A 27,677-nucleotide genomic window follows, 5' to 3' on the forward strand; every position below is an offset into this window, starting at 1 on the left:
ATACACTGTATTCTTAAAACTAAAACATTGGAGGTAAAGTGACCCTCATAAATAAAACCCTGCTAATTTCTGTTACAAAGTCTTAGATGCATCTCCATATGTAGCTGAATGGAATCTAAAACATAGCACAAATTACATATGAAAACACTAAAACTTAAACTTTGTGAACTACATTATGCCAACTGACTGAGTTGTGCGCTGAGACTAAGCTTTCAAACCTGGAAAACCAGTCTCGGAACATGTTTATGTCTGAGGAGTATCTGTAGTTGTGTCTTCAATGAATATATGTGCCCGCACACACATCTATATTTACACGTACATATAAAAAAAAAAAAATTTTTTTTATAGATACTTCTAGCTAGTCTTACGTATGTATACACTTGTACCTACCTGTATACCTACATTCTGTACCCTTTCATATGTGATCATACATTTGTTTTAAAAACCTTTATTTCTGAATGTGGGGAACTTTGCAGTTATTTGTTTAGTGGCCCTGGTTATGGTTACTAGTCTTCAGTATGGTAAACACTGGCCCACTGACTTTAGGGTATTCTTAAAAAGCTAACTCCCATAATTCTATGAATGTGTGCTGTCACATTTTTAAATCTTTTTTAAGCCATAGTAGTGCATAGTTGATTCTCTCTCTCTCATTAGGATGCCATAAAACCGTTTGCTGGCCTTTCGAGCTCATGATTATGAATTACTCTTCAGTTCTTTGGACACTGAGGTAAACAGCTGGAGTAGTGCTGGGGAAAGGGGGAAGTTGTCGTTTACACTATTTCTACACATTTTATTTAGATGACCAAAAATGCATATGTAGAAGACACGTGTATGTGGATTGAATCACATTCAAATTAAATATTTAAAATATCAAATTGGATTGGAAAAAAAATCAAGATGCAAAAGAGTTTATGTCCTGTGGAACCATTTGAACAAAAAAAGGAGAAAAAAAAATATGTATTTGTATTTCATTCAGTATTCATTTTAAAAAATCTTGGGAAGAAATCAGAAGAAACTATTAACAGTTTGGGGTGGGAGGAGGCTTCTCACGGTATTCATTTTTTTCTTTAAATGTGTTTCTTGGAGTTTCAATATCATGGCAATTTGTAGCAGCTCTGTGGAGGATTGACAATAAACGACAAATTCATAGTGTATACATTTTTTACTTTTAATTTTTAATGATAAAATTTGTTTTAATTTTAAATTAAAATTTATTGTTTTTGATGAAAGTTTACACATCAAAGTAGGTTCCCATGTAACCATTTCTATACGTATTGTTTATTGACATTGGTTACATTTTTTACAATGTGTCAACGCTCTCATTTGTATTCTAGTTGTTCCATTTTCCTTAATCTAGCTTCCCTGTCCCTTCCCTGTTACCTTCTCATCTTTTAATTTTTTTGAACCATGTGAATATATTACCTATTCAAAATTAAAGAAACAGATTAAAACTAAAAATTGCTTAAGTAAATACATAAATAGCAAAGTTAGCCTGTCCTGGGTCTTGCTGTATATTCTTGGGCCTCTGTGGTTCAGCCTAAGAGTTTTTGACTTTATGTGGAAATTTTTGGTAAGGTTAGGTCTGTGGTTTTGTCAACAATAAAATATTATCATCTTTTAAATGCTACTAGACACAAATATTTTAAAAACAAACTGTTACAGACATGTCCTTGATCTCAGGATATTGACATTCTTCTGAACAACAAACGAACAGTGAATGCAGAGACTATTTTAAAATTAGGATTGTGGCCCAGGATGGGGATTTACAGAAATCTCTCCTGTAAATAACGAGGTTTAAGGTCATTGTTACCCCATCTTCTGTGCCCCCTTGGCTGGGCACTGCCTCTCACATAAGCTATTTGGGACTACAGAAGACCAGACCCTGGGCATAAAGGTGTAACAGGAGGGCTCAGGCTGGCCTGGGTACAACACTGAAAGAGGCTGTAACTTTATCCTCATTTCAGTGTCACCCCTTTGCTTCCATTACATCCTCATATTTGAGTCAATTTGACCAGACCTTTTTTTGGTCAGAGAAAGGGGCTTTTTTGTAATCACAATTGGGAGTCTCTGGTGTACTGGATAAGAATGACTATTTTCTGGCCTGTAGAACTGTTTACCATACCCTGTCTTTGGTTTCAGTGATGTGGGCTAATGAGATTTGGCTGAAGAGAAGCAAAGATGAGAACTTTCTAATTCAACTTTTGCATGTTTGCCTTCTTCTCCCTCCCTTTGTCCCTTCATCTGCTAACCCAGATAACTGCTTTGTCCTGTCCCGATTTTATCATTTGAGAGGAGCCAATCAGACTCAGAGACTCAGTGCCATTGTTGGAATCAACTCACTCTTGTTCTTGAATTTCCACTTTCTGTGCCACTCAGGCACCCTCACGGACAAGTCACGTCATTCTTTCTCAGTCCAATTCCATTATGGGAACAGGTTCTTAGGGAAAACACTGTAACACAGTAGTAGGAGCCCTGGTTTGAGAATCATACAATCTGAGTACAGGACCTTAAATTGCTGTAAACTGTGTCACTGAGCAGTCAGGACTTAATCAGTGCTATATCCTTGATGGGTATTTTGCAAAGTTTATTTGTTGATTGACTGGAACAAATTCTCTGTTCCAGTTTCTACAATTGAAAACAGAGATGATTTTGTACCTCATTGCCATAAAGCAATTAAAGGCTTTAATGTAGTGAAGCTCTTTCAGTTTCTTGGAAGACAAGAAATGGATAATGTATTAAATGAGGCCATTTTCTGATTTGTAAAATGCAAGGGGTGGATGAGAGGATTTCTTGGGTGCTTTCTAGCTCTGAAGTGTACCTGGCTCAGTGAGAAAGGAAACAGATTGGTTGCAGCTGGACTATAAACCATTCATCGTCTGGTCAAATCTGAGTCACAGTGACCCCCATGTGTGTCAGAATAAACTGCTCCATAGGGTTTTCAATGACTGATTTTTGGAAGTAAATTATCAGGCCTTTCTTCTGAGGCATCTTTTGGTGGACTCAAGCTTCCGACCTTTGAGTTAGCAGCTGAAAAATAAACCAAAACCAAACCCAAACCTGTTGCTGTCAAGTTGATTCTGACTCATAGTGACCCTATAGGACAGAGTAAAACTACCCCAAAGGATTTCCAAGGAGTGGCCGGTGGATTTGAACTGCCAAACTTTTGGTTAGCAGCCAAGCCCTTAACCACTGCACCATCAGAGCTCCAGCTGGACTATAAACAAACAATCAAACCCATTGCCGCCAAGTTGTTTCTGATCCATAGTGACCCTATAGGACAGAGTAGAACTGACCCCATAGAGTTTCCAAAGAGCGCCTGGCAGATTTGAACTGCCAGCCTTTGGGTTAGCCGCTGTAGCACTTAACCACTACGCCACCAGAGTTTCCAGCTGGACTATAAAACCAAAACCAGACCCGCTGCCGACGAGTCAATTCCGACTCATAGCGACCCTATAGGACAGAGTAGAACTGCCCCATAGAGTTTCCAAGGAGCGCCTGGTGGATTTCAACTGAGGGTTTCCATCTGGACTACAGGAGGATGGAATTGCTCCTGTATTTATCTGCTTGTCGTAGAGATTGCAGATGGAAACCAGCTCTGGTCACCACTGGCATCTTTAGAGAATTTTTCCTCCTTTCTCTATGTGATGTGTAGTAGCTTTTTTACCTAATACAGTTTAGAAAATTTAGATAATTTCGTCCTCACAACAAACTTAGTGAGGAGACAAGGCCAATATTATATTCACATTTTATAGATGAGGAAACGGTGGTTCAGGTTATATGATTTGTCAAAAGTTATATAACAAGTAAATGGCAAAGCCACTTCTCTTTTTATCTTGTTCTCTCTTCTCCAGGCTTCACTTTCTCATTTGTAAGCATAAATTAGGAAGCTGGACCCAGCGATTTTTGAGAGCCCTACCATTCTGATCTAAAGTCAGTTAATCAAATTTTAGAATCTTAAGTTGTTTTTGGGACAAGGAGGATTTTAGTTACTGAAATAGTGTAAAGTGAGTATCTTATGTGTAAATCCCTGAGAGGTAAGAAATACAGTGTAGAACCTCTTGTATCAAATAGCTTACCTTCTAAAAGTTGAATGCAGATAGTGGACATTGACTTTTGTGTAGTAGAGGATTTCATATAGGCAGAGATGGGTCAGGGGGTGATAGGAATCTGAGAGTATTGAAGATGGGAGATGAGATCCAAACTCTGGGCACAAAGCTCCAACCAAGGTTAATTAATTAGGAAATGGTCATCACGAGAGTTTGGCAAGAACAGTGGAGCACTGGGTCCAGTATTAAGGTTTCTATATGTCTGGGTCCCTGGGTGGTGCAAACAGTTAATGTGCACACCTGCTAACCAAAAGGTTGGAGATTTGAGCCAAACCAGATGTACCTCAGAAGAAAAAACCAAGCCAAACCCAATGCCGTCAAGTTGATTCCGACTCATAGTGACCCTATAGGACAGAGTAGAATTGCCCCATAGAGTTTCCAAGGAGCATCTGGCGGATTCGAATTGCTGACCCTTGGGTTAGCAGCCGTAGTACTTAACCACTATGCTGCCAGGGTTTCCACCTCAAAAGAAAGGCCTGGCAATCTACTTCCAAAAAATCAGCCATTGAAAACCCTATCGAGTACAGTTCTACTCTGACGTACATACATGGATTCATTATGAGTTGGAGTTGACTCGAGGACATCTGGTTTTTTTTTTTTTTTTTTTCTTTTAAATGCCTGGGTTGCCAGTCTGGAGTCCCAGGTTAATGTGAGGTTTTCTAAGATTGGAAGTGATTCTCTTAAGAATGAGGCATAAGAAAGTGAGAGGTAAGCAAGGATCATAGCTATGAGACTGTTTTGGTGGAGACTGGCCACAGCAGAAGTCCTCGGCAATTGGCTCGGAAGTTGCTCTCAGTCGTTTCTGCCTCTCCTTCCTTAACCCAAAAAACCCACTGCCATTGAGTCGATTATTCTGGCTCATAGCTACCCCATAGGGTTTCCAAGGCAGTAAATCTTGATGGAAGCAGACTGCCATATCTTTCTCCTGTGGAGCAGCTTGTGGGTTTGAACTGCTGACCTTGTGGTTAGCAGCCGAGCACTTTAACCACTGTACCATCAGAGTTCCTTGCTTCTTCCTTAAAAGGAAGCTGGAATTTATAGAACCCCTGTTTTCTGCCTCTCCTGTCTTCCTTGAGGGCGATTTAAAGGGGATGCTGTTTGTGCCCAGATCCGTATGCGTGAGCGTACTTGGCTGGTCACAGCTATTCTCAAGCCATCAGAAAATATTTTTGTCATTTTAACACAGATTGTTTACCTGGTCTTAGGCTGCTGTTTATGCTATATACAAGAAATAAGCAAATAAAATGGAGGAAAACCACTTGGGATAATAATATTTCAAGCAGCTTTTGACAGCCCTTTTAAATTTTATTCTGCAGTCATTTAGTGCTGGGCCCAGGTGATTATGATTCACAAATATGCCTTGTTTTGTTGTCTTTGAGTGTTTACTTTTTGAGATAAAATCGAATTATCGCTAGCACATTTTTCTGAAGTCATACCTATTTGTCCATTTTGTTTGTTCGAATGAAAGAGTGCATCAAGTATGGAATTAGATTAATGGAGTAAATATTATGAATTATACGTGCTCTCTAATCTGATGCTCTTTCTTCTTTTTTTGACCCTGTGTTTTCTGTCTTTCTCTCTTCGTGTAGGCTTTCAGTCCAGCATAAAGCTGTTGGAGTGAGAGAGCAAAGGTAAAGAATGATGTAATGCAGTGGCAGCCCCAAAGGATCTTTTGTTGTGGAATGGTTATTTCAGTCATCTCTTCATGAATCAAATGTGAGGGGCTGCTTTGTGGAAGGAGTCCTTTGCGAGAGCCCATCAACAGGAAAGTGAAAGAGACATTCACTTGGAGGGTTCTTGCTGAAAATGGGTTTAACTCTCCTTTTGCCAGTCACTATCAGCCTGACCTCATACATTTTTAGTACAATGGAGTGGCTGAGTCTTTGAGCATACCACCATTACATCATCGTGGCAAATTAAAGAAGGAGGTGGGAAAAGAGGACTTATTGTTGTCATGGCCCATGAGATGATTGGGACTCAAATTGTTACTGAGAGGTTGGTGGCTCTGCTGGAAAGTGGAACGGAAAAAGTGCTGCTAATTGATAGCCGGCCTTTTGTGGAATACAATACATCCCACATTTTGGAAGCCATTAATATCAACTGCTCCAAGCTTATGAAGCGCAGGTTGCAACAGGACAAAGTGTTAATTACAGAACTCATCCAGCATTCAGCAAAATATAAGGTAAATGCTTTCTTTTTTTTCTTTTTAAAATAAATGGACACACTGAATGGGAAATGATTTTAAGTAAAACTTCATTTGAGGAAGTTTCAGTTGCTTTTTAAATTTTGGTTCCTCACAGTACCTCAAAATAATTTACTAACTATTTTCACATTTAAGAATATTTCTAAACTATACAGAAGGTTATCTTGCTTTAATTTGTGTAAGAACTATGTTTTCCTATTAAAGCCTTGCCAAAATTGTTTTAATTTACACATTATTTTGTATTATCTGTAAATTTACTGAAAGGCACACAGTTCTTTGCAGGTGCTTTAGAAAGCAAGTAGGAAGTAATTAAATTGTATTAGAGGTGCTTTCTGTGTGTGGGAAACCATTGGTCAAGACTTAAGGATATTATCTTCACGGAGAGTTACTTCTAGGATATCAGAATGTCATCCTCATGATAGATAAGGCTCTTTGTCTGAATAAAAATGAACTCATGTTTTAATTTTATTTATATAGGAAACATTTTTACAGTGTTTTAGTTCAAGGTTTACTATGTTTATCTTGCATATTATTATTATTTTATGGATTTACCATCTTATATCATAAGGATTTAAAACCAAGGAGCTTTGAACCACATTTACACAGAAATAGCATCAGTTTTGTCTTTTAAAAGTTGATTTTTGCAAGTGTCTAAACAGTTCGTTTGCTAGGTTTTTTTAATAAGTTGACCTCATTCTCATTCTTATCCAAATTTTTAACTGACAACAGGAAACAATTATTTACTTCAGCATCAGTAAATGAGTGATCCAGCTCAACCAGTGGTTTATGGGATTATTTTTCTCACCTTCTTTTCTTCCTAACAGTCTCATGTTTGCATTTCAGGTCGATATTGATTGCAGCCAGAAGGTTGTAGTTTACGATCAAAGCTCCCAAGATGTTGCCTCTCTATCTGCAGATTGTTTTCTCACTGTACTTCTGGGTAAACTGGAGAAGAGCTTCAACTCTGTTCACCTGCTTGCAGGTGAGGCTTGTGGTAGAATCCCACTGCGCTATATGTTGTATGAGTAAGGAGCACTTCGCAATGAGCACCAAGTATGAAAGATCATCACTAATCTGTGTTTACTATGTAAAATGATTTATTCTCTAGTTTTTGATTGACATAACTGTTCTATTTAACTTGAGTACTATCATTCTCCCACATTTTTCAGTGTATTTTTGACTTAGGTCAAATGCCTGTTCACTTAGCTACCTACCGTATTTATTAGCTAGAGGTGCCACAGTCCCCATATAGATAGCTCAGGGCCAGTCCTTCTGTCTGGGTCTTTGCCATTCACCTCTGATCTAACAGCACTAATAAATGCCCTATGTTTCAGCTCCTGCTGTTAGTTCCCACCCCCTGTAGCAAGAACCAGACCAGTGTCAAAGCTCTTATTAAACATTTATCATTAAAGTGGACTCCAGAGATAAGGTCACCATTCTTGGATGTTATGAACAATAAAATAAAGACAGAGAATGTGTAGAATGTTTCTCCTAAAATAATCAGGGGGACTATTTAAAAACTTATTCTCTTGAGTATTTTTGTTTATTTTTACAATAAAAAAATTAACTTCTCAACTTGCAGGTGTTAAGCAGCTAAATTATTTTATAAAGTACATGGAAAGTACTAAATATTTTATATTTACCCTTAAGGGCCGGAGAGTGTTGTGGGAGTTCCATCTCATGGAACTCCAGAGTGGAGTTTTCATCCTTTGCTTCTCCCTGTTTTGCAGGCGTTACTAAAGTTCTTTCACTTACAGTGGCTCACAGAGCAGTGAACACAGTTTGACAACGCAGAGTGACCTTTAACACAAAGCTCCTGTGTGAGGCAGATTCTGCTGGAGTGATGGACGAGAGTGCTTTTCGAAGTGCAATCCTAAGAAAAGCAAACCATTGATGGATATTGTCATTTTGACACCTTTAATAATTTGTTTCAAGGATGGTGCAGTGAACAAGATTGGCAGTTCATTGTGAGAAGTGTGAGCATTTCATGTGTAAGAGACTAGAATTAGCCCTATGTTGGTATGTTAACACCTTAAACTGCAAGCTTAGATAAGATCTCCACTGTCTCCTGTTGTCTCATCAGTTTTGTTCCCATTCTATAAGAAGATGATGGTCTCCAGCTACTTTCACGTCATCTATAGCCACAGCAGTGTTTCTTTCTGTGTGATGTTTTCATCAGTATCCTTACGAGACGACTGCTCATCTTGGAATGTAGTTTTTAGAATTCCATAACTGAGAATTATAATAATAGGTTCTGTCTCTGCTGATACTGAGTTATGAAGGCACATTATTTTACTGAGAGTATAACTGCACTAAATATAACACCCGTTGCTGTTAGAGGTCCACTAACCTAATTGAATGAGTTTAGAAGCTTACTTCATACTTGTAACCACTGTGAGGCGCTTTACCTTGGAATCCTATTACTGAGATCAGGGTTCTCATTAAACAAAGTACACCGAGATGTGCTTCCTAGCAAAGTGGTTATCCCACCCCACTCTTGTTTGAGATGCTTTTTCCCTATGCGGCTGTGACTTAACAGCTTAGGCAAGCAGGAATCCTCTTGGAGGAATGAGCTGATTTGAAGTTTCTAGCAGAGATGTTTTAACTACTGGTGGTGCAATGGCTAAGCGCTCAGCTGTTAACTGAAAGGGCAGTGGTCTGAACCCACCTGTGGGCTCCACAGGAGAAAAACCTGGTGATCTACCCCCATAAAGATTATAGCCTAGGAAACCCTACGGGGCAGTTCTCCTACGTCTTAAAGGGTCACTGTGAGTAGGAATCAACGCAACAGCAGCATACCTCCTTTATAAGAGAGCGCTCCTTTGTCAGCTGGGGAAGTTCTTATCAATCATGTAGCCTTGAGAGGGGGCTACTCATTGGGCAGTAAGAACAAACAGGACTCAAACTTATTCTGATCAGCTGGATCAACCCCTAGGGATACTGGGTTTGACACACAAAACCAGAATACTCTGACATCCCCACTTCAGAGAAATGTTTCCTGGGCCTAAATGAAAGTCCACTGCAGCAGCACCACGTGCTACAGTAAATGTATAGATGGCACCATGTCCCTATCCATATCATTAGAATCCTATGTTTCTTTTAGCTTAGGTTCTGGCCCCAGGGTCTGGATTGACTTGTTTGGGAGTTTCTGAGCAGCCAGAGCTCTTTCTGAGATCTAAGACAGTTCTCTCTGGCTGAAAGCCTCCCCTACCATCTGAAAGCCTCTGACCAATAGGAAATTCCATTGGTCAGTGAGTCTGTTCCTCAAAGTAGACAGAAAATTGGGCTAAGTGCTGGGGAAGGTAAGTTGTAGGTAGCCTGCTTCTTTGCCAAGGTCCAGATACTCAGAGGACATGTCAGGGATGTGGGATAGAAGGATGTTTTGACATATGTTTCTTAAGTATATTGCTTGCAGGGAAATGACTGACCCATGGAAAAGCACACTAGCTTCTCACAGGTGTTACAGGAAATTACAAGGTCATTGGAGACTATTTTCAGTACAGACTGCCCGTCTTGTTTTCTGCAGTTAGAGATGTTTGTCAGCCTTGTTGGGATGTTGGGATATGCTGATACGATACTAGAAAGGCAATAATGTGGTTTCTTGGAGTAATTTCTGCTTCATTCTAGCTCTTTCAGCTACCCTGACATTTTTTCAGGAAGAAAGCATCAGGTAGTTTTTAGGGTCATTAGATATGGACGTGAAGAACTATGGCCCAAATTCCACCCACATTCTCCCTGAGAATAATGTTGAAAAAGGGAAACAAGAGAACCCCTCCCCAGAAGCTGATAGCAGCCTCCTAGTAAGCTATTTTCCTTCTCACAAGAGAGACCCAAACTTATATGGAAGACCTAGTTATAAGGACATAAAAATGAAGGATTATTCAAGGAAGGGGATAGGATTTGAGAAAGCCATATTGAAATGCAAAGGCATTTCACTGTGTGGATCATAACAAATTAACGGATAACATTGCAAAGAACGGGAATTCCAGAACATTTAATTGTGTTCATGAAGACCAAATGGCAGTCGTTTGAACAGAACAGAGGGATACTGCCTGGTTTAAAATCAGGAAGGATGTGCATCAGTGTTTTATCATTTCAGCATACATATTCAATGTGTATGCTAAGCAGATAAACTGAGAAGCTGCACAATATGAAGAAGAATGCTGTATCAGGATTGGAGGAAGACTCGTTAACAACCTGTAATATGCGGAAGATAAAACCTTGCTTGCGGATGGTGAAGAGGACTTGAAACACTTACTGATGAAGATAAAGACTTCAGTATGTATTGCATCTCAATATAAAACAAAAATCCTCATAGCTGAATCAATAAATAACATGATAAACGGAGAAAAGATTGAAGTTGTCAAGGATTTCATTTTACTTGAATTCACAATTAACGCCCATGGAGGCAACAGTCAAGAAATCAAACAACATATAATATTGGGAAAATCTGCTGCAAAAGACATCTTTAAAGTGTTAAAAAGCAAAGATGTCACTTGGAGGACTAAGGTTTGCCTGACCCAAGCCATGGTATTTTCAGTTGCCACATATGTATGCAAAAGCTGGACTATGAATAAGGAAGAATGAAAAATTGAGGCCATTGAATTACAGTGTTGGTAAAGACTGTGGAATTTACTGGGGACTGCCAGAAGAACAAACAAATCTGTCTTGGAAGAAGTACAGCCAGATTGCTTCTTAGAAGGGAGGATGGCGAGACTTCATCTTAGGTACTTTGGACATGTTATCAGGAGGGAGAAGTCTCTGGAGAAGGACATCATACTTGGTGATGCAGAGGGTCTTCAAAAAAGATGAAGACCCTCAATGAGATGGATTAACACAGTGGCTTCAACAGTGGGCTCAAGCATAGCAAGGATTGTGAATATGGCACAGGACTGGGCGGTGTTCCATTCTGTTGTAGGTGGCGTTGCTATGAGTACTTGGTAGTACCTAACAACCACAACATATTGGAATGCAGTGGGCTTATTTCTTTAATATGGAACAGTCCTTCTTTGGAATGGGGCTAGCCAGTAAACTTCAGGTTCTACCAAATGAAGAGGATTCTTTCTCTTTACTTTGACTTCAGATGATCAGTGAGACCTGATTCTCAGCCTTCCGACCCTGCAATGGACTCTGCCTTTGCTGGCCACATCTGTGGGCTGACTCGCCAGCAACCTTGACCCCTGTCTGACAAACCTTTCCTTTTTCTAAGCCCAGTCAGTATTCTTAAGAAAATGATTACTTTAATAGTCATCTGCTATTCTGTTACAGGTCTTTCATTACTATCTTAAAATCTTATTTAAATGTTATATTATTATTTGTCTTTTTCATTTGTTGGCCTTAACTGCCCTATTGGATTCTCTTCTTCAAGGCTGAACACTGTGTCTTGTTTATCTTTGTGTTCTTTCTTCACAAGGCTTACTACTTCTTAAGTTTTCAATAAATATATGTAGATTAGTTTACATGTAGGTTTTATACCATTTATATGTCATAGAATTTCTTTTATTAATTTAGAATATAAATGAATTGTATTAAACAGTGATGAGATAACCTGAAAGTGTAGAGAAAATTTGGGAATGTGTTAAAATAAGTGCTTCGCAAAGTTTATTTGTGCAGATAGAGCAAACATAGCTACGGTTGCAAAAGTATTAAATATCAAAATGTTTGCATCCATTTAAATAGATTTAAACATGATACTAAAATCTAATAAAAATACTGCTTCAATTAAACAATGCTAATTTAGCGTGGTCTTTAAATATAGAACTTTGATAAAGAAAAGCTGAAAGCTCTAGAAACCCAGCTCCACTCATAGGAAGATACAAATCCTTGGATCCATGTGAATTGAGGTCATTTCAGGCGGGCTTTTGTAAGAGAGAAATGCTGTAATTCCTTTTTCGCTGGAAAAGAGTATGGATTGTTAATAATTTGAATTGAATCCAACTGTATTGAAATTTTTTCAGAGACGTGTTTGTCATTATTTTAAATACATAAAAAGAATTAAAATTATAGAAAAATATGAACAAAGAGAATAAATTGTATTTTGAACTTCCAGTAGAAAGCCACAAATGTGGAGTGGTAATGAACAATAAATACATAATCTAGAATAGAAATTACAGGAGAAGACTAGAGCAAGAGAGAGGTAGCAGCCCTGCCCTGTACCATGGCTAGGGTTTGTCCCTGCTCTTTGCCCTACAGAAGTAAAATTTAAGACTGAGTGGTAGGGGAGAGTAGGGGATTGGGAGAACCCAAAATTAGAACCATTTTTAGGGTTTGATAATACTGTTGGATGCTATTGCTAAACTTGAAGTAATGGAAGAATTAAAAAAAGGGGGGGGGCAGGGGGGAAGAAAAGGATTAGAAAAGAGAGCTGTTGTTATTGGGTACTATTGAGTTAATTTTTATCTCATAGCCACCCCATGTGACAGAGTAAAACTGCCCCATAGAGTTTTGTTGGCTATAGTCTTTATAGAGGCAGATTGCCAGGCCTTTTTCCCACAGAGCCACTGGATGGGTGTGAACTGCCAACCTCCTGATGAGTAGTCAAGTGCTTAACCATTGTACCACCAGATAAGAGAGCAGGAGGGAAAACTAGCTAGGTTCAAGTGTTAAAGAATGCCCTCAACGCAGGATCCGTGTTCTTCGGAGCTTTCAGCGGCATGTCAGTGCCATCCCGGGCACCCATTCCTTAGGTGGTCTATCATCTGCATTGAGGCAGTCATCAGGTTAAGCTGGAAAGAACAGTGGACTAGAATCCAAAACTGTAGCCTATGTTTTGTGTCTCACTCACTGGCTGGGTGACTTTGGATAAGTCACTTAACCTGAATTACCTTAGTTTTCTTCAGCTCTTAAAAAAGGATAATAATAACTCTTGCTGAGTTGTAAGGGTCATATTGGATAATGCATGTGGAATCTCTATACCAGTAGTCCTTTTTTTTTTTTTTTTAAAGTATTATCATTATGAGGAGCCCTGGCGGTGCAGTGGTTAAGTGCTCAACTGCCAACTGAAAGGTCGGTAGTTCGAACCACCCAGCTGCTCCGCAGGAGAAAGATGTGGCCAGTCTACTTCCATAGAGATTACAGCCTTAGAAACGCTATGAGGCAGTTCCACTCTGTCCTATAGGATTGCTATGAGTTGAAACCAACTCTATCGCAATGGCTTTGGTTTGGTTGGGCTGTTATTATGAATTAACAAGCTAGCCAGTTGGTAACATTGACTTATGGATCAACTTTTTTTGGTCTTCTTAACCTTCAGAAAACTAGATCTCTTTAAAAAATAAACTTGTTTCTTGGCCTTTACTTATTCACTGTGTATCACTTCATTCTACTTGCCCTTGTCTATTATATTTCTAAGAGTGCCAGATTGGAAATAAATAATAGGGTGAAACATTACTGAATTTGGACTTTCATGTCTATGTACAGAAAAGAGAATAAATTGGTTTGTTTCGTGGAAATAAAGATCAACTGACAGATGAAAAATACTGTTTCATTATTTCTTTCTTTATTCCCATTATTACAGTTCTGAGTAAAAGCAAAAGGGATCTACAATAGTTTATTAGTTCTGTAGCACTCATTTCTATGCTGTGATGAGGCACAGGATAACCCTACAGCAAAGAGCCATAAATGAATCATAGAGTTCAGTCCTTTCATTTACAAAGTAGCAGTTGAGTGACTCCTCCAAGTTCTCAGTGTTCTACCGGGAACACTTAGCCCAAGGCCCACATCACAAGAATTTCCAGAGTCTTCTGGAATTTCTTCAGGAGTCCGGATTGGGAATCAAGGGTACTCATTTCAAATCAGGTTTATTCTGAAAGCTTTCTCAGTCTCTTTGTGGATATCAGAGTCATAGTCTTACTTCATATTTTAGGGAATGAAGCAGCCTATAAAACTATAAACTTGTTGTCATAAAGTCAATTCCAACTCACAGTGACCCTATAGGACAGAGTGGAACTACCCATACATAGGGTTTCCAAGGTTGTAAATCCACAGAAGCAAAATACCACATCTTTCTCCGGCAGAACTGCTGGTTGGTTCAGATCGCCAATATTTGGTTAGCAGCTGAGTGCTTAACTACTGTGCCATCACTGCTGCTTTATAAAAATACAGCATATATAAAAAAATTAAAAGCATTAAATGATTATATCGGGGATCGTCAGGTAAAAAGTCTTACTACTCTGTTCTATGCTGAGGTACACCTCTGGATAATGATAAAAAAAAAAAAGGTAGCAGTTATTAAGCACATATTATGTTCTAGGTGCTTTGCTAAGGGCTTTTATAAACATTGGAACCCTGGTGCTCCAGTGGTTAAGAGCTCGGCTGCTAACCAAAAGGTCAACAGTTTGAATCCGCCAGCCACTCCTTGGAAAACCTGTGGGGCAGTTCTTCTCTGTTCTATAGGGTTGCTATGGAGTCGAAATTGACTCGAGTACAACGGGTTTGGTTTCTTTGGTTTTTAATGAAAGTGTAGTAGAACCTTGATCTTCCTGGTTGCAGTTTTTGCTGCCTGTAATATTGTTGTTATCAGTTCTGTTATCCAGCTTGGCATTTCTGCTATTCTTTTGTCTAAAGAAGGGAAATCTTCAATCATCCCATTTAAAATCCTGTAGTATTGGGTAAAAGAGATGAAAACTAATGGATTTCAGTAAAGTATTACAGTTACTCCAGGCGCATTGGGTATTCTTTTGTCTAAAAAGCTATCGTCACTGAAAATAGACTAAAAATAGGTACTGTTTTACCCCCTGGTTGCCATGTATTTGGTGGCTGGGCTTCCAAGCCTCAGTTGGTATGAGATTATCCAAACTGGATCATCTTTTCTCCAGTTGCTGCCTCCCAACGTGGTAAGCCGGTTTATGTCACTTCCCATCACCCAGTGCCTAAGATACGATGCCTGAGGCTATGTCTTTTTTAAAACTTGGGCAGACTAAAGGTAGTCCCTCAGTTCTTGATCCTGATAGTCTATACAAGCCAAACAAGAGCACCATAGATGACAGCGGTGACATCAGTCTTCCCTTACCCCATTTGTGTCTTCTGGAGAAATGCCAGGTCCAGGTGAATTCTTCAGCTTTTTCAGTCAGCCTCTCAGTGTGTAATGGGCACTTCCGTGCTTGGGCCCTGGGCTGGGCTCTGGCCGGCTGGGGGTACTCTAAAAGTATAAGTTGGCCCTGCCCTTGAGAACCTTAAAGTTACATGCCTATAGTGGATGAAACAAGGAGAAGCACATGATATGTGCTAAACTCTGTGATACAGTGATAAGGGATGACTCAGTATAGCCTAGAGAAGTTACAGAAGACTTGAATACAGAAATGGAATTTTAAGGAAACCTTGAAGGATGAGTAAGATTTGAGTGGGGAGGGTCGTTGGCAGTCTAACTAGGAGAAGAAATGTGAATAAAAATGACAGAAATGAACATAGATTTTGGGGGCAGTGAGGAGACCAGACTGGATTTTTTTTGTGTGTGAATGAAGGGAATTAGGAATGGGAAATAAGAGCCGAGAGGGAATGAGATCAAATTGTGCAAGTCGTTTAAACCAGAAAGATGAATTTGACCTTGACTGTGGTGGCTATTGTGAGCCATTGGAGATCTGGCTGCAATGCCAGTCATCCCTCAATTACCAGGTCTTTCTCCTGGCCTCTCAGATTTGTCTGTTCTTCTCTTCTGCTACCAGCTAAATCAAGCATTGTCATCTCTCCCTCAGATGGGTCCAGCAGCCTTTAGCTGATCTCAGATCCTCTCTCATGCTATCCTCCAATTCATTGCTCACACTGTAGCCACAGTTATATTTTTTAATGTAATCCAGATTATATCACTCCCTAGTTTAAAGTGCGTCAGTGCTCTTAGGATAAATTCCAAACTCCTTAACTGACTCACGAGGCCCTGCAGTGACTGGCTCCTGCCCACCTCTCTAACTTCATCTAGTGCCATTTTAAGAATTTCAGCTCTTTCGGCCTTATCTCAGTTCCCCAAAACCTACAGTGTCATGCTCTCTTGGCCTCCAGGGGGACTTTGTCCTCTGCCTTGGGGTCCCCTCTTCTTCCCTTCTCACCTGGGTGTCCTCCTGCTGAATTCGATGCAGTTGTTAAGCCTTCCCTAGCTACCAGGCTTAGTTGGTTTTCTCTCTAATACGCACTTGTATAGCACCCACCTCTTCTTTGACCACCTACTGCAATTAGTTAATTATTTGTCTAATTATTTGGTTAAAGTTTGTCCCATAAAAATGTCAACTCCATGCAGACAGGGCCTCTGTCCTGTCACCATGTGTTCCCATTACCTGGCACTGTGTCCAGCTCACAGTAGATGTTCTTTAAATGTTATTTTTTGAATGAACGTGAATTCCAGTAGTCTCTAGTATTGTTTGGTTGACTGAACAGGTATGTCTTTCTTCCTCACTACTCCATGAAGTCTCTTTGGCCAAAGAGGAGGACTGTTAATACAGTGGACTATACAAAGGTGGTCTTGTGGGAGAGCCAGCTACAGGATAGAGTAAAAAGCTTTGAGCTTCACATAGAAAGGCCTGAGAAATGTGTGGTGATTCACAGACAGTTTACAAATGACTCACATCTGATTCTTAATAGTCATTCTCCAGAAACCAAACTTGGGTTACATTTTCCTCCTGACTCAGGGTTACCAACGATTGATAATCCCATTTTGTTGTGCCCTTTGATGATCACTATAGACACACCTGGCAGTTACTTTATCCTGATTGGGCTATGTGATGGTTAAGATTGGCTGGGCCGTGATTCTCAGTGTTTTGGCAGTCGTATAATATTGTGATCACTTCCCCGTTGAGATCTGATATGTGATCACCCCCATGATGGGATCTGCTGTGAGTAGCCAGTCAGTTGAAAGGGAGTTTCCTTGGGCGTGTGACCTGCATTGAATATAAGCAGACATTCTGGCAAGGCTTGGGGGCTTTTTGCTCGTGCTGGCTCCTGCAGCTGGCTGCTTTTCTCCTGACCCCCTAGTTCTTGGGACTTGAGTTAGCAGCTTACCTGTGGTCTTCCCTGCCGATCTTGGGATTCATTGATCTCTGCAGCCTGTGAGCAAGAGCCCTGCTCTCTGACCTGCCGACCTTGCGTTTGCCAGCCCCTGCAGCTATGTGAACCAGGAGAAACCTCTATTGTGACCCACAGACTTGAGACATTCCAGCCTCTGTAACCGTGTGAGCCATTTATTTCCTTGATATAAATACGTCTCTATATATATTTATATGCTTTACTGGTTTTGCTTCTCTGGAGAACTCAGCCTAAGACAGGGTTTAATATAGTAGGTGTCTAATTGGTTTCCTAACGAATGTGCCCCTGATTCCCTGAGCTATGGAGGTGTTAACTGGACTCTCCAGACCGTGTATGGGTATCAGAGAAGTTGTTTTCTCCTCCTCTCGTGTAAACTCCCTTGGGTATGGCAGAAGCACAGTGAGGATTTAGTGCTGCTCTTGGATGACCAGGCGGTATTCACCAAGTCTACCTTTCTTCTTTTAATAGCAGGAAAATGTTTTCTTGCCCTGTGCCTCCTCTTTCACCCTGAAAATCTTCTGGGGCATTGTGGTCTAGGAATAGGAAGCTGGCATGTGCCCCCACCCATACCAACATAACTTTTGGCTTTGCATGGATTCAGGAAATCCTTTTGAACTCCAAAAATATACAAGACTTATGTCCATCAACACTCTTCATTGTAACAAGGAAGGATTTAATAAACATTTATTGAATTCAAATTACGTGCCAGGCACTGTGCTAAACGCTGAGAGGGATTACAAAGGAATAAAAGACATAATTCTTATCCACCATCAGTTCACGGTGTGTTATAGCTGGAGAAATAAGACTGCCACAGCACATGCACACAAAGATAATCTACAGTTATCAAGGCAATGGTAGATGCTTACTGCCAAAGGATCGGTGTTTTATAGAAGTTCTAAGTTGGTAAGACCATATCTAGTTATGCTGGTCAGGGAAGGTTTTTTTTTTCAATGCAGCAGAATAGAACTGAATCCACCAGAGAGCATCTCACATATTGTGAAACTTCTGTTTCAGTGGTATGTGTAGGTATTCAGAGGGTTTTGCTATAAAATGTATTTTGTTGGTCATGGTCAAAAAATTTTGGAATATACACTGCTGTAGAAGAAGTGTAACTTGTGTTTGCGGTTTGGAAGGAAATGTGAAATAGTTTGGAAGGACTCAAGTAAGTAGTAAAGGCCCAGAGGTGGGAAAGTACAAGGTGTGTTAGAAAAACAATAAGAAGACCAATATGCTTGAGTACCGGTAGGGTGGTAGGTAGGGGAAATTAGGTTGGACAGCAGGTTAGGACTGAATTGTGAAGAGTCTTAACTGTCGAAGAACTTCAGGAGACAGAAAAAAAAAGAACTTGGGGAGGCATTGCATGCGAGAGACCTGGGTTTGATTCCTGGCCAGTACACCTCATGCACAGCCACTACCTGTCTGTCAGAGGAGACCTGTGTGTTGCAATGATGCTGAACAGGTTCCAGTGGCGCTTCTGGATTAAGACGGATTAAGAAGAAAGGCCTGACGATCTATTTCTGAAAACTGGCCATTGGAAATCCTGTGGATCACAATAGTCTGATCTGCAACCAATTGTGGGGATGGCACAGGACCAGGCAGTGTTTTGTTCCATTGTGCGTGGGGTCACCATGAGTTGGGATAGACTGAAGGCCAACTAACAACAACAGCAAAGAACTTTGGATTTTATTTGGTGGATATTTGGGAGCAGAGAATGACATCAAAAACTTTTTTTGAGAATGCTTAATCTGGCAGCAGGGTGGAAAAGGGATGGAAAAAAGGACAAATGGGCCAGAGAGAGCTGTTACTGAATTTATTTAAGCATGAGCTGCAGAGGTCCTGCACTAGGGTGGTGGCAGGAGAATGGAAAGGCTGGGTCAAATAGAAGAGACATGATGGAGGAAAAACCATTGTGGTAGTGTATCAACTGAACGTTGTTGAGATGACCCGGAGGATGCTGCTAATGTGAACAGGGATGCCAGTGAAAAACAAGGAGATTTTGGCTTTGAATGTATTTTAAAACTGTCAATAGGTCTTTCAAGTGAAAATGGCCAAAAGGGGGTTGAAAATATTAAATTGGAGTTTGGGACATCAAGCTTAAAAATACAGGCTTGGAAATCTTTCGTTGTCAGCTGAAAAGGAGCAAATGAGATCTCTTTAATAACTTCTTTTCATGTTGATGGAAGTTGAGTCCTTCTAAATCTTTCCTTCTCAGGAAGTCCCAGGATACTGTTTGCTTGACAATTGTCTTCATATCTCAGAGTCACCAGTGGGCCAGTCAGGGTTGCCTCTCTGAATCTGGCTACCACTCACAGAGCTTGTTAATTTTACTCAGCCGGCTGGTAGATTCGGGCCATATTCCTTTTGGTTATTATGGTTGCATTCTTTAGAACAATGTTTGTTTGAGGACACTTACTAAGAGTCCTGACTGTGTGTGTGTTTTAAGAGGAGGAGTTTCTGGGTATGGTTATGTATTGCCAGTTTGAAAGATTGGTAAAAGTAAAATAGCTGTCACCCTACATCTTCTGAGAGCTCTTTCTTAAATACTACTTCTGGATTTTGCCAATTGAATTGATCTAGATAATGTTAACCTGAGGAATAATAAGGTAATTAGAGTAATAATGTAATAACACATACTGAATCGAAGAAATTAAATTACCATTTGCATTATTTTAGTATTTAGTGATTTGTATCCTAGTACTTTGAAAGTTCTTAATTCATTTGCACACGTGATCATTGTGTTAATCCCAGAATTAGATTAGATAGAACTTCCTACTTCCTGACTGTGCCAGGTGATACAGTTGTTTTATATAGAGCGAGCTTTTTTTGGAGACTTAGGAAACAAGATAATTTATAAGACAAGTTTTATGAGATGTAGGTCACTTGCAGGCTTCCTGAAGGGTCTCCAAAGAAAAATCCCTATCTGTTCACTTCCTCTTGGCCTATGCTTATGCTGCAACCCAGTCACTTCAGACTAAAGCATAAAAGAATTATCCTCAAGAGCAATTAAAATACTTTATTGTGAAATACATGTTTTGAGTACTTTCAATTTTTAACATTTAGGCTGTCTCCTTTGTGTAAGAGTAAAGCAACAGATTTTATTTTCAATATGGAGAATAAGGGAACTGTTCTTTATAGGTACAGGTATACTCAAATCCTTTATATACATTTTTAAGTAAATGAAGGGGTTGCATTATATCACAAAAAGTCTTGTTTTACAAAAGGATTAAACTACATGAGAACTATATTAAAAAACTGTATGAACTACATGAAACTATATAAACTATGTGTAAGTGATTTAATTTATCAAACCTAAATTTACACGTTACCTTTTAGAAGAAAATGCCTTCCATAAATTAGGGCTTTGTATCAATATCGTTTCTGTAGATAGCCATGGACTTCATTCACAATATGGGCAGAGTAGGGAGAGTTGTCTTTAATTCTACCTTCCCACTTTAGGCAGCTCTGTCAGTTGATAAATCTCTAATGACTTCCTATCTATTTGATCTGACTCCTAAGTGGAAAAGTCCTCTGTCTGTCTTTGTGGGGAACCATCTTTAAAGTAATGGAATTAGCATTTATCTGTAGTTTGACTAAAAGATAAGTATCCATTTTTAGAATTTGGACTTAAAAAAAATTTAAGAATGTCATTTAAGTTGTAGTGAAGTACTGCTTTTATTATGTAAATATCCTATTATTTTAAGAAAGAACACTGTGATAAATAACTGGTTGCAAGTTATTCCTAGGAAGAGAAATGAATGACTAATTGGAATTGGTTAGTAGAGTTGTGTCAGGGATTGGATTGTATTCCTTAAAAATACATGTGAACTTTGCTGGTCCATGCTTCCTAGTTAGCCAAAAAATCAAAAATTCATTGCCGTCAAGTCAATTCTGACTCATAGTGACCCTACAGGACAGAGTAGAAATGCACCATATGGTTTCCAAGGAGCAGCTGATGGATTTGGACTGCTGACCTTTTTGGTTAGCAGCCGTAGCTCTTAAGCACTGTGCCGCCAGGGTGTGTAACTGTCCTCCATTTTGCGATCTGATGTAATTATCCTCCATTTTGTGATATGTAACTATCCTCCAGAAATCCTCACAACTGAACCAATAAGCAACACTGTGATAAATGGAGAAAATATTCAGTTGTCAAGGATTTCATTTTACTTGGATCCACAATCAGCACCCATGGAAATAGTAATAAATCAAATGATGTATTGCATTGGGCAGATCTGCTGCAAAAGACCTCTTTAAAGTGTTGAAAAACAAAGATGTCACTTTGAGGACTAAGGTGCACCTGGTGCAAGGCATGATATTTTCAATCACCTCATATGCATGTGAAAGCTGGACTATGAATAAGGAAGACCAAAGAAGAATTGACTTATTTAAATTATGGTGCTGGTGAAAAATACTGAATATATACCACGAACTGCCAGAAGAATGAGTAAGTCTGTCTTCGAAAAAGTACAGCCAGAGTGCTCCATGGAAGCCAGGATGCCGAGACTTCATCTTACATACTTCAAACATGTTATCAGAAGGGACCAGTCTCTGGAGAGGGACATCACGCTTGGTAAGGTAGAGAGTCAGCAAAAAAGAGGAAGACACTTAACGAGATGGATTGGCACAGTGGCGCCAACAGTGGACTCCAGCATAGCAACGATTGTGAGGATAGTGCAGGACCAGGCAGTGTTTCATTGTGTTGTACATAGGGTCGCTATGAATTGGAACCAACTCCACAGCACCTAACAACAACAACAATCCTTCGTTTTATGAGTTGTGAATCTTAAAACCTCTGTGAGGTGGGATTATGGCGGGGTGTATCTTGAGTCGTACCACTCCCTTACTCAAGTTGCATCCTTACTCAAGTAACACCCTTGCTTGAGTCACACCTTTTGTCTTACAAGAGATAAAGGAGAGAGAAGTAAACAAAGAGGAGAAGGACGTCATACCACCAAGAAAGAGGAGCCAGGAGTAGAGTGCTTCCTTTGGACTCATGCTGAGAACCCCCTAGACCCAGGGGAAGGTTGATGCCAAGACTCATGGAGATCGCCAAGGAACGCTGGGCCCACAGATGTTGAAAGGAGACAAGGACTTTCCCCTAGAGCCGACAGAAAAAGCCTTCCCCTAGAGCTGGTGTCCTGAATTTGGACTTCCAGCCTTCTAAACTGAGAATAAGTTTCTGTTTGTTAAAGCCATCCCCTTGTGGTATTTCTGTGACAGCAGCATTAGATAACTAAGGCAAGTTGTTAAACAATATTTTATTTTACTTGACAGATATTTCCCCCCAGAAATGGAATGGTGGCTCACATTGGCTTTTATAGAAAATGGATTTATGATTGGAATTGTAAAGGAGGTGCTCTTAAAGGAAGAAGTATTTCTTGACAGAATTAGAATAAAGTGATATATAAATTTTAAATGCCTTTGAAGCTATACTGCATGTTTTCTCTATCTAAAGTGATATATATGTTTTTATGTATAAACATGCATTCTTTGGTTGGATTTGTGGAAGACTAACAAACAGAAACATGGATTTTAGCACTGCAGTCTGCCAGTCTGTCCATCCAACTTCTGTAGGGGTTAAAGGTTCAAGGTATGTGTCAGCCTGCCTGCTCCCCATTCCCTTTTTTCTACAGGCCAGTTGACTCCGTATGTGTGTCTTTTTCCTAAACAGAAATACTTTTCCTGTAAGGGGGAATAACTGATACAACTGTTCTTAGATTCAGGTCTATGTTAGGGAAGCACACGTAGGTTACTACTACTTTCTATTTTCTGCATTTCCATAATCAGCATAAAATCGAGGGATAGAAGAAACTTAGCAAGGTTGGACGGTGAGTCAAATCCTTGAACAACTTTAAAAAATTTCTTTTAAACTTTTTGAAAAAGCTTATCGGTTTTTCAGTACTGCTTTTCACAGTAAACAAAGGATAATGAACTGATTGTTATGTCTTCTTGTAATGGGCTCTAACTTGGAGTCTGTGAAACAACAGAGTTATGACAAGGGCAGATAAGATTATTCTTTATCTTGCATAAATGAATTGTACTTTTCTCACGTAGCTCCATTTTGTAAGAGATCCCAGCAAAGGAAGAGGGACATTAAAGACGTATTTCGAAACTGAGTTGCTGGTGAGGCCACACATAGTTTTTAAAGGGTTCAGGGAAGCAGGCAGTGTCTCATCTGTTATTAATTAAAGAAATGAGACTGGGGTCACTAGAGTACAACAATGAATGAAAGGTCATTGAATGGAAAAACTGTCAATGAAGGAGGATGTCAACAGAGTGAAACATTGTCATAGATAAAGATCAGGGAAAATGTACTCTTTGGCTGTGGTAGTGATTTCTGGAAGTGTCGGGAGCCATATTTTGGGACATTTTAAGCCAGACTGAGCACAGAAATGAATGCTGTCATTTCAGCCAAACTTGTTAGATATTTTAAAGCTGTTCTGGCTTTGTGCTGGGTATTAGTTGAACAGATTTCTAAAAAACGGTTTCATTTTGTTTTATTATGTGTCATTGTTTTGTGTTTTTTCTTTGCTTCCTTTTTGTTTTGATGGTAAACAGTGGTCTGTCTCATTTATTTCTGTTCTCTGTCTTAGAATTTTCTAGTGCCACATTTGCACTTTTGAGGTCCACTGAAGTTAAGTGATTTAGGATCACTGTTCTTATTAATGATAGAGCTGGACCTTGAGTAGCACAGGCTGACTGGCCAGTTTATGATCATAGAATCAGAATTGTATTCCCTCTGACAGTTTTCCTGTGGAGAATGGCATGAGAGTCCTCAAGGCTTAGCTTCAGCTTCACTATCAATGTGTGATCAATGAACAAAGCAGTGGCCATATTTACATTTCAGTTAGTTCATCTGTAAAGTTGGCTGTTGGATTCATGCGAAGTGCATTTAAAGAGCCTCTTATATATCTGGTTATGTCACCCCTTCCCTTTCCTCACCCTCATTGAAGCTTTTGAACCATAAATCTTGGGGGAAGCAAGTCTTTTCCATCAGTTTGGGGGAAGGCCATGGCATTTTTGGCCTGATATTGAGACCTGGCAGGGCACAGCTGGTGAGGTTAGGACCCCATAGATATCAGCAAGGCTGTGCCTGCATCCAAGGGTGAGTTGACGTTAACTCCATAGTATTTACAGAAGGGGTGTAGCACAACATTGAGAACAGTCTCTGGAGCCGGACTGCCTGGACTCACATCCTGGCTCTGCCAGTTATTATACTATGTATCTCTGAGCCTCCATTTTCTTTTCTGTAAAATGGGAATAATAATAGTTCCTCTCACTGAATAGTTGAGAAGGTTGACTAAATACCTGTAAAGTGCTTAAGAGTAATACTTCGCACATAGTAAATGTTCAGTACCTCCTAGTTATGATTACTTATAAACTTAAAATGGAATTCAAGTGGAGTTCTTTTGGATTGTCTGTTTTGTGTTCTCTGAGTACGTTTACTAGAGCATTATTTTATTGTATTTAAATGAGAAACCGTCCTGTGAACTGTTTTGGAGCCAGAATAGAAAAAACATGAAAATGGTTCTTCAGAGAAACACCAGAACCAAGAAAGATTTAAAAGCAAACAAAAACCCAAACCTTTGGCTGTCGAGTCAATTCTGACTCATGCTGACCCCATATATTACAGAGTAGAGCTGCTCCATAGGGTTTTCTTGGATGTAATCGCCAGGACTTTATTCCATGGTGCTGCTGGATGGGATTGAACTGCCAACCTTTAGATTAACAGTTGAGTGTAAACTGTTTACACCACACAGATAAACTCATACAATTAAATTATAAGCAAAATAGTGCCTGTTGATTGTTATGTTGCATTGGTATAAGATAGACAAACAATGATGAGACTCTAACATTTATTGCTCCAAGAACTATCTTGAGAAAACCTCACCCTAAGTAATTATGTTTTATAATTAGATTGAAAAGGAACAAATCACTAATAGAAAACAGAATGATAAATCCCGAAGGGTGGTATTCACTCATATACGTAACACATATTCCAATATTGGCTGGCCCCTTTTTTGGAGATTGTTTCAGAGTTTTGGGATTGTCTCAGAGTTTCAGGAATTCTAATCAACCCCATTTCAGTCGTTGCGATGGCACTAGTATAGGATTTCCTTAGACATGAGCTACACAAGCTATCGATAAACTTCCATGGTCAAATAAGTTTAGAAAACTTAATTGAATTAAATTAAACCAATTTTTTTGGAGGTACTTTTCAGAGCCTTTAATATTACCAATCTTGCTCCAGGGAGGTATGCTACGTAATATTTTTCTTAGTTTTTGGACCCATATCTCATCTGTCAAATTCTCGCAGAACATGAGTGCTCTGGAGTACACTTTGGGAAATGATACCTTAGAAGCATTGCTTTTTTCACTTTGTGTTTCTGGTGAATCCTAATGAGGTGTCACTAAACAGTTAGCTACAATCAAGGGTGAAGGAAGACCTCACAGATAGGGCTGAGTCTTGAATGTATGATCACTATAATAATTGCTGATACCTACTGAGTGCTTACTGTGTGCTAGGCACAGAGTACTTTTAATTTAAATTAGCTAGTTTAATTCTTCCAACAACTCTATAAGGCAGGTGCAATCATTATCCTCATTTTATAGATGAGGAAACTCAGAGGCAGAGGGATTAAATAACTTGCTCAAGATCAGAAAACTAGAAAGTGGTGGACCCAGAATATGAACTCAAGTACAAGAGCCTATGCTCTTAATTTCTCTGCTATACATTCAGGGGGCTTTTTTGTGTGTGTAATGTATGCTGTAGTATGTATGCGTGCATGCATGGAGGTCATGTTTGGAAATGGTAAGAATGGTAAGAAATAAAACCATGTACAGGCTCAGGTACGGATCCTGGGGGGCTTCATCTGTCTCACCAAGGAATTTGGGATTTATACAGTTAAGACCACCTATTCTGTCAGATTGCGTTAAGAGCTTTAGTAAGCATACAATGCTTATGAGTGAAAATAGTGTAGACACTTACAGAGTCAGGTTGGAGGCTAGGAATACATTTTGCAGGTAGCACAGTTGTCACCCACTTCCTGTCATCATAGCTTGCTATGTAGTGGAACCTGTACTGAGCAGAGATAGTAGGAGTCCAGCTGAATTACACTTGAGATGAACCTAATACAGGAGATGTGTAAAGGATGACTCCCCTCTCTTTTCTCCCTTCACTTCTGCAGTTTTTGTGAGTGTATTTTACGTGCTTCTTTATAAGTTGGGCAGAAAGCTGAGAGAATGTAATTGAAGGAGATAGAGATAAATACTTTATGAATATTAGGGTCTTGTTTAAGGTGTAATTAAAGAGGTATAAATGGGGCTACAGTGTCTTCCAGGAAGACTTAACCTGTTAATTGTGTGTGTGTTTTTTTATATGTGTGTTTTAATTTAATGGTAGTAAAAATACACAAATATTCCCTATAATTCAAATCTCTTTGGTTCCTGAGTTTGGATTTAGTGAGCAGTGAGAGTTTGGATAACAAGGGATTTATCTGAAAAATTATCAGAATGTATTCCATTCTTGAGTTTGGATTTGGATAGCAAGGAATACTTGGATTGGAAAACCTGTTTTTTCTTTTCTCAAACAAGTTGAAAATGCCTGTGTGGCTAGATAGATTTCTCTTCAGTAAGTGGTGGCAAGACTGTGACTTTATGAAGGTCATAGAACAGATCATCATAAGGACGAGGAAGAAATGAGTTCTTCCAATTCTGATTCTTGCCACAAGGCCTTCATGTACCCTAAGCAGTTGGGGTCTGTCAGTACTTCCCAGGAATCAGCACTAATTTTGGGAACCTTGGCTAACTGCCCCAGGGAGTCCCAAGGAACTTGATACGGAGAATATTTGTGAGAGTGGGGGTATACCTTTGAGGGGGAGGAGGGGAGGAACAAACTTGTATAGGAGGAAGATTTAAAGTTAATTCTAGAAAGAATTTTTACCTTGGTCAATTTTACTTCATCTGCTCCCGGGTCACATTTTTTATATTGCCATTTTACTTCTGTGAATAATTGTCTCACCTTGATTACTTGCTACTGACTCTACTGATATTAAATCCTCTTTATGTTTCCTCTTGGCTCCAAAAAAAAAAAAGTCAGACAAGGAATGGGAGATGGGGAGCAGGGAGCAATGTTATAGGATACATGAAGACAAAGAGAGTGTTTGATAAAGAGAAGAATCATTTTAAGTGCCTTCATACCCCGGTTGTAGTCCTGCAAGCCAAGGCTCAGTGCTGGATTACACATTAGACTTTGCAGTCAGCAGCTGTAAACAGGTACACACAAGCAGTGGTATCCACTTGCATCTGTGGGATTTAGTTTTTCTTTTTTAAACAGTTCTGAGTTGAGTGGTTCACAGAAGGCA

The 27,677-nt window shown here is 39.5% G+C and overlaps 1 protein-coding gene across 3 annotated transcripts in view; it reads left to right on the forward strand.

Moving 5' to 3' along the window:
* Positions 1-27,677, forward strand: part of DUSP16 (dual specificity phosphatase 16) — a 97,114-nt gene that overhangs the window by 40,797 nt on the left and 28,640 nt on the right. For 2 of the 3 annotated variants that reach the window (XM_003405655.4, XM_023554413.2), the window contains exons 2-3: positions 5,696-6,288; positions 7,153-7,291. In XM_003405655.4, the coding sequence (XP_003405703.1) occupies positions 6,061-6,288; positions 7,153-7,291 (367 nt within the window). In that variant the 5' untranslated portion in view covers positions 5,696-6,060. Of the gene's footprint in view, positions 1-654; positions 728-5,695; positions 6,289-7,152; positions 7,292-27,677 lie in introns of all 3 variants that reach the window. The other variant, XM_023554406.2, reaches the window with a different exon arrangement.

The sequence above is a fragment of the Loxodonta africana genome, chromosome 4 (genome assembly GCF_030014295.1).
Source record: "Loxodonta africana isolate mLoxAfr1 chromosome 4, mLoxAfr1.hap2, whole genome shotgun sequence".
Classification (NCBI taxonomy): domain Eukaryota; kingdom Metazoa; phylum Chordata; class Mammalia; order Proboscidea; family Elephantidae; genus Loxodonta; species Loxodonta africana.